Source organism: Pelodiscus sinensis, chromosome 2 (assembly GCF_049634645.1).
Source record: "Pelodiscus sinensis isolate JC-2024 chromosome 2, ASM4963464v1, whole genome shotgun sequence".
Lineage (NCBI taxonomy): Eukaryota > Metazoa > Chordata > Testudines > Trionychidae > Pelodiscus > Pelodiscus sinensis.
In genome coordinates this window covers 49,236,356-49,253,303 of record NC_134712.1, presented here as the reverse complement: position 1 = coordinate 49,253,303, position 16,948 = coordinate 49,236,356, and the positions used below count along the sequence as shown (strand labels likewise).

General features: G+C 45.6%; 1 protein-coding gene across 3 annotated transcripts in view; it reads left to right on the top strand.

Moving 5' to 3' along the window:
* Positions 1–14,274, top strand: part of ZBTB10 (zinc finger and BTB domain containing 10) — a 59,903-nt gene extending 45,629 nt beyond the window's left edge. For all 3 annotated transcript variants that reach the window (XM_075920469.1, XM_075920468.1, XM_006135274.3), the window contains 2 exons: positions 494–669; positions 11,489–14,274. In XM_075920469.1, the coding sequence (XP_075776584.1) occupies positions 494–669; positions 11,489–11,794 (482 nt within the window). In that variant the 3' untranslated portion in view covers positions 11,795–14,274. The remainder of the gene's footprint in view (positions 1–493; positions 670–11,488) is intronic.
* The last annotated feature ends 2,674 nt before the right edge of the window (positions 14,275–16,948 follow it).

Genomic DNA, 16,948 nt, shown 5'->3' with positions numbered 1-16,948 from the left:
TGATTAATTGAAATTTAACATCCCTAATGACAATCAGACTCCATTGGAGCTGACATTTATTAAATGGGCACTTCAGTCAAATTGTGCTTATTTGGTCAATATCAATTAGGGGTGTAAAATCTGATTTAATCAGTTAACTGGGCCAGGGTTGCTGTGGATGGGGGCTGCTCTGGCTGGGGTGGAACATCACCTGCCTGCAGTGGGCCCCTCCAGACTGGAACAGCCCTTTGCCCACATTGAGTGGGTTGCTGCTCCAGCCCTCTCCGGTTAATTGCAACTGATATGCATCAGCTGGGATGCTGATCAGTTAATCATTTATATCCCTAGTGTCAACGGATCCTGGATCAACACATTTCTGACCTAGGTAGTTTTGACATCTGTTTAGTGCAAAAGCCTTTTGCTGTTTGTTATACTAGACTGTATCAGAAAATAGTCCTGTTTCATTTTCTACTGTTACTAAACACTGAGCCTCTTTTTTTTTTATTTTTTTTAGGTGATTCATCTGCTCTAATCATGAACAAACTGAAGTGTCCACACTGTAATTATGTAGCCAAATACAGAAGAACACTAAAGAGACATTTGCTCATTCACACAGGAGTTAGATCTTTTAGCTGTGACATCTGTGGGAAGCTGTTTACTCGAAGAGAGCATGTAAAAAGACATTCCTTGGTAGGTCACATTTTGTGTGTTTTTTAAAGCTCTCAAATGTTTCTTAATCTTTGGTAGGAAATGATTTCATATGAGATTTGACATGCGAATAGTATCGGTTTTACAGTAAAGTAACCAAGTTTGAGTCTACATTGTGCCAGGACAGCTATATCTACCTTTAAATTCCCATCTTGAAAGCTCACTATTGTCTCTGAAATTTGTTTCCAAAAATCTTCCCTGGGGGTGGCATGTACATTTTGGGATGTTTCAGGAGGATTGAGAAAGTGACAAAAGAGCAGAAATGCATGGTTTTACATGGTTATTAGACCAAAAGAAACCTTCACTTACTAAGGTAGCAGTTGAATATAACATCTTTTCACTCAAACTGACAACCCGCTAGTCAGTTTCTCCGAAGTGCCTTGAAGTTGCAGCTATGTTCATCCAAAGCCCATTTGATGGGATGATGTGTATTATGTACTTCAGAAATCTAAGGTGAGCCAACCTGTTTCCAACTTAATGCTAAAAATGAAAACTTGTCTTTCATATGTTCCACGTAAATTGGGATTGAGTAGTTTGCTCGCTCACTAACCTGCTTTATGGATGCATGTATATTAACTGGCCATAAGAACTAATCTTGAAATGCTGTGATTAGATGAAAAAGCAGGGATTTTGATCATTTTTTTTCTGTGTAGATTAAAAGGGATTGACCGATTCAAGTTTCATTTTTATTGCTGTGCTGTATAAATCCTAGGTACATGAACATTTCAGCTTTAGGGAAGCAGCAAAAGCAGTAGTAAAAGAGATCATGGTATTTTTGAAAGTACTATCCTCATGAGATACCACTTGCAGAAGATGTGATTGCATTTTGAACATCTCCAATTTCCCGCTGCAAGAGAAGACTAGGTCTTGTCTTCCTCTGAGAATGACCTGAATACATACATAAGCTCCACTGGGTGGTTAGAGCCTCATTGAGGAGATGTTTGAGCTTATAAGCCCTATTGGGCTTCCTGCGCTTGTCTCCCCTTTGGAAGAGAAGAAGTAACATGTTGTTGTGCTAAATTTTGATAGGTTCCTTGAGCTTGGCTGCTTCTTGATTGTGGGAAGGGAAAATGGTAGTATACTCCAGAATTTATTCTTCCCCTGTTCTTAAAAAAGGGGTCTTTTGGTGCCCTGTGTAAACCTCTTCCTAATAGTCACCTCCCTCTCCTTTAAGTTCGCTTCATTGAACAATGAAGCTGTTTAACAATATTTATTATTTAAAATACTGTCGTTGAGCATCTGAGTTCAGTTGCCCCATTCATTTCAGTGGATGCTGGTACCTCTGAGGAGGCATTCCAGGTTTTGCCAACATCACCGCATCTGTTAAACTTAGTTGGCTTTTTTGTGTGGTGTTGAAGCAACCATTGCTGCTTCTTTGAGTGCTTGCTTATGTCCATTCCTCTTAGGTGTGTATGTGCCACGTGCACAATTCCTGGAAGCTTTTTACCCTTAGCAGTACCTGTCGGGCCAGCCAGGGAGTCCTCTAGAATGGTGCCGATATGGCCGTGCATATATTCCCGTGCTGACCCCCAACCCTCTCAGTTCCTTCTTACACACACACACCCCCTCCTCCCCCCCATGATTGCTGGAATGCCTGCCCTTAGCTTATCTAGTATAAATAGTTACTCATTGTTTGGAGTTATTGGTTGTAGAATAGTTAGGAAAGAGCTTGTCTTCATTCCCCCCCCCCCCCCCCCCCCCCCCCACACACACACACACACACACACACATTCCCTTGTGGGGGATATGTCAGGGCACCAGGGCTTCAAACCTTGTACGCGCTGCTCAAAACCTATGCCCCTTGAGGACCCGCATAAGAAGTGCCTGAAGTGCTTGTGGGGAAAGACCTCACAGACTCTTGCAAAATTTGCAAATCCTTCAAGCTGAGGACCAAAAGAGAACACAACTCGAGACTTAAGCTTCTCTTAATGGAATCAGCGTTACAACCCCAGGCACCAGAGATGACACTGGCGGTAAGGAGTGCACCAGAGTCGGTGCAGGAGGTTGGACACTCGTCAAGGTGCTCCACGACGTGGAGGATTGGTTGGCACTGAAGCACTACTTCCAGTCCCCAGCACTGGATGCCCGCAAGAAGGTGCGGAGAGGGAGATCATCCTCCACAAGGGACATGGGTACGTCCATGAGAAGGATGACCTAAGGCCCCATCTCAGGAGCGACATCAGCATGGACCAAGTAGCAGGTGAGTAGCCAGAAACCTAAGGACCTGTCCGTGGAGGAGGTCCCACAGCTGTTGACTCTGGAGCAGCTCAGGAGCTGATTGAGTTCACACCTCCTCCCCAGACGCTGAGAGGAGATTTGGGTCTGGCACTGGCTACGCTGCTAGCACTGACCCCCAGCGGTGCAGGATGGCCATCCATGAGGGACGCCGGCACTGTATCGTTTGGCACTGAAGTCCACGGCCATGCCCTCCACCAGCACAGCACTGATAGAAGCCATCGGCAATGGCTCAGCGCAGCCAGCAAGGGCCAGGTGTCAGCTGCGGCACCGCTGTAGTCTTCATTGGACGACTACTCCTAGTCAGAGGTAAAATCCATATTGTCTAGAGCCACATCACAGCGCTCTGGCAGTTCGCGGAGGTCAAGGTCCCCACATAGGTTGACTTCCTGGTACCGATCCAGCTCTTGGCACCGGTCAAGGAGGTCCAGCCCACCTACGGTGCAATCATGGCCATTTCAATAGTAACTATTCCTTCAGTGGCCATTCTGGACCCCATGGGCATACCGCCAGGGCTCATCAAGGTCAGGGTTAGTGATGGCCTCATAATACTTGCCACGCAGAGCTACCCCCTCAGCTACCCTGCTCTTGAGGGACCCCGGGTCAGAGAGTAGAGCCAGCGCTCTGGGATTGGTGGGGATCTCAGTTTGCTTGCAGCAGCAGCCGCCTGCATTGGGCCAGGCCCCGACACAACTTCCCAACCAGAGTGGATGTGCCTGCAGAAGGGCCACCTCATCTTTGTCACCAGATCAAGCCTTGGCTATGCCAACTATGGACATGCAGGTACACCAAGATCTACTTAGGCACCTGGCCCAAAACTTGGGGGTGCAGGCCAAAGAGCTCAGAGGATGCGGACCCAGTGGTGGACATAATTACAGCTGATGCCCCAGAAAGAATAGCCCTACCTCTCAATAAAACCGTGGCTAAAATCACCAAGAGTCTGTCAGACCCCTGCCTCCATACCACCAATTCAGAAAGGGATCGAGAGGTGATATTATGTGCTACAAGCAGGCCACAAACATTTGTTTACCCATCCACCACCTGGCTCAGCAGTGGTACAAGCCTCCTGCCAAAGGGAGAGGCAAGGGCAAAGGGGTCCTACTCTTAAGAGTAAAGAGTCTAAGAAACTCGACCTCTTGGGGAGAAAGGCCTGTGCAATGGCTGGACTCCAGCTGAGGACTGCGAACCAGCAAGTTATGGACAGCAGGTATGTGTATAACTCTTGGGTGGCCGTCAATAAGTTCATAGCCTAGCTCCCGCAGGACTCTCAACAGGAATTTGCGGAGCTCACAGAGGAAGGAAAGGTGGTCTCCAGGTCAGCTCTTCAGGCTGCTCTTGACGTGGTGGATTCTGTGGCACATTCTATGGCCACGGGCATAGTTATGAGCAGGAGTTTGTGGCTTCAGGTCTCCGGCATTTCCCCAGAGGTGCAGACAATGCTCCAGGACTTGCCCTTCAAAGGGGTCAGGGCTATTCTTGGAGCAGACGGATAGTAGGCTCCACAGCCTCAAAGATTCTAGGGCAACATTGAAGTCCCGAGGGATTCACACTCCCGCCCTTCAGCATTGCTCGCTGAACCTGAGGCCGCAGAGGGGATACCATCAGGGAGCTGGGTTTGACAGCAGGAATAGGGGGAATAGCACTAGGGGTCCCTGGAGACACTCCCATTCGTTCTCTGACCGGAACCAAGGACCTCCCTAATAAGTCCTAGGGCCAGAGGTTGGGACTTTGAAGGTGCGCCCAAGGATGACATACCAGCCCCAACAATAGATCACCCCTTTTCAGACAGACTCCCCTTTCCACTGCTCTTGGAGCACTATCACTTTGGACTGTTAGGCCCTCGATACTGTGGCGAGGGGATAGTCTATCTCATTCCTCTCATCTTCCCCTTCCCTGTCCCTCTTCAGGGACCCCTCTCATGAGTACCTCCTTTGACAGCAGGTTTCCTCGCTCCTATCTCTGGGGGCAGTAGAAGATGTCCCAGTCAATTTTTTTTTTGGGGGGGAAGGGTTTTTATTCCCACTACTTCTTCATCTGTGCCCCATCCTGGACCTAAGAGGGCTCAATGCCTACATAAGGAAATCAAGGTTCAGAATGGTGACGTTAGCGTCCCTTATCCCATCACTCGATCTAGGGGACTGGTATGCTGCCCTCGATTTGAAGGACGTGTACTTTCACATTTATATTGTCCCTCATCACAGGAAGTTCCTATGCTTCGTGGTGGGGAGGGACCACTATCAATTTGCAGTGCTGCCGTTTGGCCTGCCCACTGTGCCCAAGGTGTTTACCAAGTGCATGGCAGTGGTAGCAGCCTTCCTGAGGAAGAGGGGGGGCTACGCCTCTATCCCTATTTAGACAATTGGCTCATTGGGTTGTTCCAGGGACCAGGTACAGACTTATATTGCAATAACTAAGCAAACCGTTTCGCAACTGGGTCTTTTGTTGAAGGAAGCAAAGTCGACCCTCGTACCCAGTCAGGTGATAGAATTAGTAAGATTAGACGCCGCAAGAGGGTGGGGCGTACCTTCCAAGCCCCAGCTTCGAAGCCATGAAGGAAATTATCCAGTGCCTTCGTGGTCACGGGTGGCCTGGCGAGCCAATGCTTGAGACTGTTGGGTTACATGGCAGCATGCCCTTACATGGTGCAGTATGCCAGACTGTGCCTCCGACCCTTCCAGGCCTAGTTGGCAAAGGTCTACAGGCCAGCCTGCAACCCCATAGATGCTGTGGTCACCATTCCTCTGGAGGACCTATCAGTGTCGGATTGGTGGCTGAGGGAGAGTGAAGTGTGCGATCGGGTTCTGTTTGCTCAGTGCACCTCCCTCTCTCCCCCTCCCTGCCCCCCATTCCCCACCCCCCAGCGCAACTGGGGATGGATATCTCAGATGCCGGATGGGGAGCCCACCTGGTGGAGCTACAGATGTAAGGTATGTATTCTGGGGCAGAAAAGGGGTTACATCTCAATGTCAGCTGGCCTGCCAGGCGTTCCTCCTTCATTTGAGAGACAACTGTGTTTCTGTTCTGATGGATAACATGGCAGCAATGTATTATATCAACCGACAAGGTGGTGCTCGGTCTTCTCCCTTCTGCCAAGAGGCACTAGCCCTCTTGGACCTCTGCATTGTGCAGAAAATAGGTTGCCTACAGGTCTGTCTCCTGGGGGCCTGCAACACACTGGCAGATGAAATCGGCAGAGCATTCTCAGTACACGAGTGATCTCTCAAGGAAGAAGTGGTCAGTGCTCTCTTATGCAGGTGGGGAGCTCCCCTCCTAGACCTCTTTGCTTCGATTCAACACGAAGTGTCCCAGGTTTTGCTCGTACCGGGGACAGTACCTGGGGTCTGTAGGGGATGTCTTGGTGATGCAGTGGCCAGAGAGTCTCCTATATGCTTTTCTTCCCTTCCTCTTGGTTCACAAGGTGCTCCTGAGGGTCAGAAGGTACAAAGTAAATGCTGATTCTCATTGCAGTACCTGTCAGTGGTGGAGCTCATTGCCCATCCTCTGGTCCTGGACCTGTTGACATAGGAGCTTGGTGAGGGCCTTATGTGTCACTCAAACCTGCAGTCCCTCCATCTCATAGCTTGGAAGATCCATGGCTGCATGAAGGGGAGGTCCTCTGTTCAGACTCAGTGAAGAAAGTACTTTTGGAAAGCAGGAAGCCTTCCACTAGGGTGACCTATTGCGCCAAGTGGAGGAGGTTCTCAATCTGGGTTGCAAAGGAAAGGGGGCACCGTGTGTCGGTGCCCATCCCCCTGATTTTTTTGGACTATCTCCTCGGCGTCGTTCAACGGGGTTGTCTACCTCATCTGTCAGGGTACACTTCGTGGCTATTGTGGCCTTTCACAAGGGTGAGGGGGAACACTTTGTTGTCTTCCACACTACTGTCAAGTTGTTTCTGAAAGGTCTAGATAGGCTCTACCCCAGGTTAAGCAGCCTATTCCACAGTGGGACCTGAATTTGGTGTTCCGGGGCCTTATGCAGGCTCCATTTGAGCCACTGGCTACTTGTTCTCTCTCCCACTTGTCCTAGATGAAGATGACCTCTTTTGGTGGCTATCACCTCCACTAGGAGGGTATTGGAATTGCGAGCCCTCTCTTTGGAGCCACCTTATACGATATTCTCTAAGGGCTAGCCAATTAACCCATCATAAGATAGGATTTTCAGGTCTCTCCTCCACGTCGGTCTTCTCTCCTGAGCCTCCAGTCTCTCAGCTCTCCTCCGCCTCCTGCCTCTCACTTGGGGGACCGCGGAGCCCAGACAGCCATTTGGGCTCCATGCTCCCTGTGCTGCATGAGGAGCGCGTATCCCGAACGTTCGCTTGCGCCACTTGCTCCTGAGTGGTGCAGAAGTCAGCCGAGCGCCACAGCAGGAGGCAAAGGGGGACGGGGCCGGTGACATTCAGGGCCCGGAGGCGGAGCCTGGAGCTGCTGTCACACTGCACATCACCGCTCTCTTCTCCCCCCCCCCCCCCCTTTCGCCTTGTGGCGCTCGGCAGACTTCTGTGCCACTCAGCCAGGCCGCTGCAGGGGAGCAAGTGGCCGTTTGGGCCCCATGCTCCCCATGCAGCTGGGAAGAGCGGGGCCCAAACGGCCGCTTGCTTCCCTCCGGCAGTCTGGCTGAGCAGTGCAGAAGTCAGCTGAGCACCATGGCGGGAGGCAACAGCGCCACCCAAAGGGAACAGCCATCATTTCAGCGTTAGTCATCAACATTGGGCTACTAATATATATATGATAAGGTGACCCTACGTCCAAACCCCACCTTTTTGCTTAAAGTAGTGTCCCTGTTTCATACGTCTTAAGAAATATTTCTTCCGGTTTTTTACCCAAAACCGCATGTGGATGGGAGGGAGCAAACATTACACACATTAGAAGGGCCCTTGCCTTTCCTTTAGAAAGGACGAGACAATTTCGGAAATCTGCTCCGCTCTTCTTCTTTATAGCAGACAGGATTGTCCAGTGTTAGCTCAATGCCGGTCCTCGTGGATTACGGCATGTATCAGGACATGCTATGACTTCAAAGGGAAGTTGGCGCCATCTCTCATGGGCCACTCCGCCCTGGCCGCCTCCACGGCGTTCTTGGCGCAGATGCCAATCATAGACATTTGCAGGGCGGCCACTTAGTCTTCGCTCCATACATTCGCTAACCATTATGCAATCACGCAGCAGGCTAGACAGGATGCGGCGGTTGGTAGAGCAGTGCTGCAGTCCGTTCCAGTGTAGGATTCCGACCCCGCTTCCGTGGGGGTGCTTGGGAATCACCTAAGTGGAATGGACATAAGCAAGTACTCAAAGAAGAAAAGACGGTTACTTCATAACTGTTGTTCTTCGAAATGTGTTGCTTATGTGCATTCCAATCCTTCCCACCTCCCCTTTGTCGGAATGTCCAGCAAGAAGGAACTGATGAGGTTGGGGGCCAGCAGGTGAATATATGCGTGGACATATTGGCACCTCTCTAGGGAGCTGCCTGGCTGGCCTGACGGGTACTGCTAAGAGTAAAACTTCCAGGAGTTGTGCACACGGTGCGCACACACCCAAGTGAAATGGACATAAGCAACACCTCTCAAAGAACAACAGTTACGAGGTAAGTAACCATCTTATCCAGAGCCGTAACTTTTTTTAAAAAAAAAATTAAAGCATAAATTCTGGGAAACAAGAAAACAATGGGAAAGAGGTGTCTTGTATATGGTGCTGCTTGTCTAGTGACTCAGTCTGAGCTCGGAGTAAAAGAACATTGTATTAGTCATACCAAATTATATCTTTTCCGTTGTGATGTTCTCTATACCACGAGACTTCAACTGCAGTGAACAGCTGGTTTTATTTAGGGATATTAAGGACTAGTTGCTTACCCTCCTTTTCTTCCTTCCTTGCTGCCTCCATCAGATGGAGGTAGCAAGGAGGGGGGGATTTCAAAAGTGGCAGCACCACACGGAGCCTGGGATTCTGGGTTCCATGCAGCGCTGCCGCTTTGAAACGCCACAGCGGTGTTTCAAAAGGGCAGTGACACACAGAGCCTAGGATCAGCTATGCTGTGCTGTTCCTTTGAAACATCGCAGTGGCGTTTCAAAATGGCAGTGCGACATGGAGCCCAAGGGTCAGCTTGGGAGTCCCCAGCTGACCCTGGGGCTCTGTGCTAATGCATCGACTATTCGATTAGTGAATTAATTGATACTCAACATCTTAGTTCTAACATCCTGAGTTAGAAAATTTCATTTGAGGAATGGGTTGAATTGCCCTAAGTATTGGGCAATATTCTAGTGCCAGGATGGGCAATAATTTTTGTGGGGGGGGCCACTCCCAAGAACGTAAGTGGTCATGAGCCACACTCTTCCATATTAATGGAGGAGGTGTGGGATAGAGTTCAGGTGCAGAAGGTCGCTTGGGGTGAGGGATTGGGGTGCAGGAAGGGGTGGTCCAGATCCAGGAGGGAGTTTGAGTGAAGGGAAGGAGTTGTGATCTTGGGCAGAGGGCTGGGTTGCAGGAGGGGGGTGGTACAGGGTCCAGAAAGGGATATAGATGCCGGAGAGGATTCTGACCTAGAAGAGCGGTGCAAGAGAGGGATTGCAGGGTGTGGCAGGAGGTTGTGACACGGGAAAGTGGTGCAGAAGGTAAAGAAGCAGTTTAGGATGTAAGCTAGGGCAGGGGATTGGGGTGTAGGATCTGGAAGGAAGTATGGGTGCAGGAAAGGATTCTGACCTCGTGGGGAAATGCAGAGTCTGGAAGGGAGTTGTGAACTGGAGGAGGTGCAAGGTCTGGAAGAGGGTTGTAACCTGTTTGAGGGATTTGGATGTGACCGGGGGGGCGGGAGATGGGATTGGGGCGCAAGCTCTGGAAGTGGATATGGATGCGGGAGCAGAGGTTCAAAGGGTTTGGATTACAGAGGGACAGCACATGGGGTAGAGGTGCAGGAGGGGGAGCAAAGGGTTGAGGGAAGGAGGAGAGGGACTGAGGTGCCAGATGTAGGCTATGGTTGGTAGGTAATTTACGTGGGCAACTCCTGGCCAGCAGCCCAGCAGGTTCCTTCAGCCAGGCTCCCTGCCATCCAAGGTCCTGCATGCTGTGCAGAGCAGCCAGCTGCGGGGATCGTATGCCATTTTTTGCCAATGGGAGCTGCAAGATTGTGCTGGAGGCAGGGCAGTGCGCAAAGCCTCTACCCCTTCATGTTCCCAGGTTCGTAGCATTCAGAGAAACATATGGCTATCAGAGCTGCTTCTCTGAGCAGTGTGCAGGGCAGAGGCAGGGTCTTGGCTGAAGCTCCTGTGGGCTGGATCCGGTGGCTTGGTGAGATATTTTGCCCACCCTGTCCAAGTGAGCTTAAGATATGAAAAAAGATCTGATAATTCTGCTGATTTTACACATGGATTGAAATTGTATCCTCTGTGTATAATTTTATTTTTTTCACCCACTCTGATTTAGACTTAGTCCTCTAAACACAAGAATTAAATTGGTAAACTTTTTCAGTATAATCTAAGAATTTAAACAGTTATATCACTATAACCTCCTGTGGGCACTTTGGTATTCCACTATGATTGGTTTCTTTCTGTTCAAATTGTGTTGCATGGAAAGGTGTTAAAACTAAACAAAAAGCCATTCTTATTATAAATATACAGCTTGTCTAGTTATAGCACTAGCTGTTAACATTCCCATATTATCAAGGTCTAAGTGTTATATGGGAAAATACCTCCCCTCCAAGGAATTTCCATCTGGCTTCAAATTGTGGGTTTTAGTGACTTGTTTAGTGATTCTAGTGGCCTTCCCAGCTGACCCACGCAGCGCTGCTGCTTTGGAAGGCCGCAGTGGCATTTCAGAGGGACAACACTGTACAGCTAATCCTGGGCTCCATGCAGAGCTGCTGCTTTGAAATGCCAAGCGGAGCCCGGGATCACCTGGGGACTCCCCAGCTGATACGTGGCTTCAGTGCGGCATTTCAAAGCATGCAGAGCCCTGGGTCAGCTGGGGAGTGCCCAGCTGATCCTAGGCTCCATGAAGGCGCTTCTGCTTTGAAATGTATAAGAGCCCCTGCTGGCTGAACCCCTCTTGTGCATTTCAAAGGGTAAGCACCCTCCTGGAGCCCAGAGTCAGTGGGACTTGCTGCTGGCTGCACGCAGTTTGTCATGCCAGCTTTGAAATGTACAAGAGTTCTCAGGGGGAGCTCTTGTACATTTCAAAAGAGGAACACTGAAGTGCCTATTGACTAGTTGATGGCATTTCCATCAACTACTCAACTAATAAATTACTAATTAGTTAAAATGTAATATGAAGGATGTTATTTCAAGTATCTATATAAAACTGTACAACAGTGAAACTGACAGAATCATGCCAGTCTTATCCCAACCAGGTGCTTAATTTGTAGGGGACAACAGCTAAGGCAATGAAAATATTGCTTCTCAATTTTCAGAGGCCTTTTTTTTTCCTCACTTGTTGTCATTTGGCTAGCAAAAGTTTGCATCAAAAGCTCTTGAGAACCTGAAAGCATGAACCTGTCTCAAATAAGTCTTGCTCATTCATCAGGCTTCTCCAAATGTTGCAAATGTAAGTTCTTTCTAAGTAACATTTCTCTTCCTGTTCAGGTGCATAAAAAGGATAAAAAGTACAAGTGTATGGTGTGTAAGAAGATCTTCATGCTAGCAGCCAGTGTTGGAATAAGACATGGATCTCGACGCTATGGAGTTTGTGTAGACTGTGCAGATAAATCTCAACCAGGAGGGCAAGAGGGAGTAGACCAGGTGCAGGACGCAGACTTCCCTAGAGATGAAGAATATGAGGAAAATGAAGTTGGAGAAGCTGATGAAGAATTAGTTGATGATGTGGAAGAACAGAATGACCAGTCTCGATGGGATGAATCTGGGGAAGTCTGTGTGCCTTTAGATGACTGAAGGCATACTTAAAAGGATGCTGCAGTTGGACGCTATGGATTAACAATTTGAGTTCTTTGACTGAAGGCTTGCAAAATATGGTACAGGCTGGATGGTAGTTGTGTTGCTGTGAAATTTGTAGGGTCAAAGCCTTATAGCAAAAAAGGATTATTAAATTTTTTATGATATTTGCACAGGACTGTAAAGCATACAACCATTTGGTTGAATTATACAGAGTCCTCACATCTAGTCAGTTATCAAAAGAAAATGTATTTTTTATTATTTATAGGATATAGCTACTTGGGTCCTATTCAGACATGGTAACTGTACTTATTATGTTACACATTCATGTATCCGTCAACATGAATGAAGAATATTACAATCTTGTTATGGAAATACATGACAGCTTCCCCAAATTCAATCATAGTTTCAGTGAACTGGTGAGGCTAATTTGGGCTAGTGGCTCTTATTTCCAAGAATAGGGCTTTGCCATACCACTCTTGCCTCCCCCTTACCCATAATGGTCTAAACTCCTCAGTAATGTAAATATGCAGTATAGATCATATGAACATGCTAATTAAATTGACTCATCAGTTGGCTTTAAGCCTGCCTGTGGTCTAGGTGACAAGCACTGGAGTAGATACTATTGGTATTAATTTACTGACTTTATTTCTTGACAATTTTGAATTTACAAGAGAGCGATTTCTTTTTCACCAAATGAGAAATAATCACAAGGAAAAATTAATGCTAGGGAGGATTGTGATTTGAGTATGAGTAACATAGCAGATTTTACTATATTAAACACTTTCTGGCATTGCTGCCTGTTTTAAGTATCTTTGTTGGCATTATTCCCTGTTGACCATCTCTTCCCCCCCCCCCCCCCTCCAGTGTATACCTCAGTCCAACACACAGCTTAGAGTCCCCAAAATGGAGAAAGTGTCATAGAAATATTATATGACATCTGAATTTTTGGTTGTTAATTTACAATAAATGTCTGCTTTTGGCTAGTTTTTGTTATGAAGTATGAATTAGACACTAGGCTGTTGTGCTCATTGTTATTCATTAAAATGAACACACATGATCTAATTTTTTAATTCTTTTGTATTTTCTGGGGTGTTTCTAGTGTTTAATGTTAAATTATGTATGTTTAATGGATTAATTTGCTATAACGTTTTTAAAAAAACAAAACCAAACCAAAAGCAAAATGATATTCATTTGAGTTCACCCTTTAGAATTCTCCACTCCCAGCACTCTTTACTTCAGTTTTTGAGGAGGCATTGAAACTTGAATTTTTGTAGCCATGGACTTTTTTTCTAAACTTGTGATACTGTACCAATGACTTCAGGCCTCTTTCTGAGGGAGGGGAGGATATTGCACCTTTAGGTTAAACTCCTTCACTTCATAGCCTAATAAATTAGCTGATCATTGGACAGTGCATTTGATGTAATATTATGTCACAATGAATAAATATGCACAGCATTTATCATAACACATAGCTAGGCCAGTGTGACTGTACTGTATAAAAAATTGAGGGTCCCCATATTTTCAGCTTTTGTTTTAATTTTAAAATGAGTATATTTTCCTATTTTATATCAGGTAACTAAATTATGCTAGTTGTGTGGAAAACTTTGAACTATGCTTTGACGGACAGAATCTTAATGGTGCTCCATCTGATCAAAGTTGGTATGTATTTAAAGAGACAAGCTTTATTGTTTTTCTTTTATTTCAGTAGAACAGTGATTTAATGTTAGACATTGCTTCTGCTGGATGAGACTGAGAAGTTGAACTACAGTTATATGGGTATTAAAATGCATCTTTTTATCATCCAGTTATTTCATTGGTAGTTTCCACGGCACTATAAACCTGACAGAACTAGTTTTTTTTTGTTGTTGTTTTGTTTTTTTTTTAATGGAAGAATACATCTTCTCATTTTGTTCTAGACTGAAATGTGTAATTCTGGTGGGGTCCAAAGTAGAAATTAGCTGGGCAAAGATCATATGAAAAAGTATTTTAAACGTTTAAAGTAATGTTCTGCTTTGTGAATATGTAAGTATAGCATAAAGATTTTTTCCATCCCCTTTAAAGCCATAGTTTACAATTGGTAGGTCTGTCTCTCTATCTCTATCATTTTATATATATATATATATATATATATATATATATATATATATATATATATATATATAAAATTCACCTAAATCTGCTTTATTAGAATACAGCTCACTTAATGCTTAAACTGGACCTGGCTTTACATTCTTAATGTATTAACTTTTTTCTCAAGGTATGAACTTATTCTCTTGAAACTGAATCTTCTTTTACTACTTAAATCATTTATGTATATCTGGTAAATTATGACCAAATTTGTTGTTAGATTGCATACAGTAAATTGAAATATACACTTGGTACACTACAGAATTGTTGTGCTTTTGTTCTGGTTATATTTTGAAAACAGGGTTTAATATAGATTTGAGTGTAACTTATAAATATTCAAACCTTCTTATAATTGATTGGTCTTAGACTCTTCTGTTGTACTGTGACAATCTTTGTTTAACTGTTTGTCAGAAATTGTTTTCTTAATATAACATGAGATGCTCTTTAGTCATCTGATGTGAAATGGATAAGTACAGGAGATGCACTTGTTCTTACAGCTGAGAAGTGAAGGAGCTTCTTCGGAACAGTTAAAAACCTAGATTCTCTAAGCTGATTGCTCAGTATTTTTCATTTTAAATACAGGCAGTCCCCGGGTTACATGGATCCGACTTATATCGGATCCCTACTTACAAACGGGGTGAGGCAACCCTGCACTAGCTGCTTCCCCTCAGCAGACCAGGGAGATGCGAAGCTAGCCGCCTCCTCCCCCCCCCCCCCCCCCAGCAGACCAGGGAGACGCGGAGCAGCTTTTCTCAGCAGACACCTCAGCTTGAGAATAAAGGACTAAGGGAAGTGAGGTGTGGGAGAATAAAACTGAGCTCTGGAGAAATGTTTGGCTAGAGTTTCCCCTACAATATGTACCAGTTCCGACTTACATACAAATTCAACTTAAGAACAAACCTACAGTCCCTATCTTGTACGTAACCCAGGTACTGCCTGTAAAGGAAAGTAATGGGAGGCTGCAATTTAGTAAAATAGTGAAAAGGTGGATTTGTTTAGTCACCTTTATACAGCATAAAGAAGGGCAAACCCAGTCTCCCCTCAAAACCTTTATTTTTGCAAGCTGCCTAGAGTGCAGAAAAGGTTTATTTTTCAAAGCCGCGATAACTACTCTTTAGAAACTTGGACACTTCTTTTTAGCCATTTGTTTGTGAAGCAGGATAACATTCATAGGATGCAGACACATACAATTTTTTTATTAGTAATTTAATTATCTTTATCAAATTAGATATGCCACAGCTAAAATACATTTACACTGGTCATAAATTGTTCAAATATTAACAGCATAGAGTAAGAGTACAATGGGAGCATCTTCCCATTGTAATATTAAAAGGTTTAAAATGGAAAGATGGACTCTTGTTCCATAACAGATGAAATTCAGCTAGGAATCTTATGAGAGTTAATCTGTCATTTTTTCCAAAGTAAATTTAGTGCTTGTCTAAATTCTGGAGACTGATCCACTTGATCCTCAATAAATACACCATTCACAAGCAGAGTGCACAGAAGAAGCAGGCAAAGACGTATGATGGGATCAGCAGTAGTCCTGCCTGAAAGCAAAGGAACTTACCTGGGTAGTCTAGAAGGTCAGGAAGACCAACAACAGACCTAGTGCTTCCCCACAGATCTCTTTTGCAACTAACTTCATGCCATATGTGGTAGAGACCCCACCAGTGCCCAACAGGAAAAACTGAGGAACCCAAGACCATCTCTGATGTGAAAAGGGGCAAGTGGGATGTAACTGGGAATTCTGTTACCAGTTCCACCAAACAAGTGCAGATGAACCCAATGAAGGGGAAGGGAACTTGGGTAAGTTGGTGTGTGCATTTTTTTCTTACAATCTTTACATTTAAAGATGATGCCCATCCCATTCCCAAATTAACAGGACAGATATAAACATTTCATGATTTACTCATAAGAAGAGGTAGAGTTGGCATCTGCATTTTTTCCCCTCTTGGGTTGTGGAGAGGGAATGTAGAGCACTTTGTTAGAGTACATTGAGATACTATGCAATCCTTATGCTTGGGGGGGGGGGAGGGAATCTTCTGATTAAAATATTTAAAATTCTGCATACAGTTATCTAAAATTCTGCAGATTTTTCAGAATAGCACACTCATCATGCAAGTTTCAATTATTTTTGTAATTTTATTTCATAATACCTGTTAGTAAATATGTTTGGAACAGAGCAAAAAATATTCAGGAAATATTTTTGACAAATAGATTTCTTACTAGGCATATTGATACAGAACTTTTTAAAAAACTACATTACAGAAACCTATTTCTTGCACCTCTCAGAAGCTGTGCAAAGGGATAGGGGCATTAGGGATAATAGAGAAGCTGACGGAGAGGGATGTAACTGCTTGGAAGGAGACAGTGAGTGAACCTGAAGGATTGTTGGGTGTGGGTAGGGAAAGCATTGGAACAGTTGGGGGAGTGGAAGGTGGAGGGAACATAAGAACAGCCATACTGGGTCAAACAAAGGTCCATCTAGCACAGCATCCTGTTTTCTGGCAGCAACCAATAGCAAGTGCTCCAGGGGGAGTGAACAGAACAGATAATCAAGTGACTGATCTCGTGTTGCCCAGTCTCAGCTTTTTGGCAAACAGGCTAAGGACACCAGCCCTGCCCATTCTGGCTAAAGGAGGGAGGGATTTGGGAGCCTCCCATATATGCGGACACTAGCTGACCAGGAAGTTGGGGAAATTCTCCCCTCCCCCCATGTGTCCCTGCAACCCCACTCAGCTGCCATGCACACATCTCATCTGCATCTGCAGGTCACACAAGCTCAGTGGAGTAGAATTCTCCCAGTCTTAAATCCCCTCAAGAATTTCTAGAGATGACTGCTTAATTTCTTCCTCCACAGCAGAATATTGTTCTATGCTGTTATATGGTGAATTGAGCTGGCACCATTGCTGTAGACAAGCTAGTGATATGCAAACTCAGATGGTTTTGGATTTTTGGTAGCATCTGTATTAACTGCCTTTATGATTCTCAGAGAAGAGAGGTCAGCTGATATCATCCCTGCCT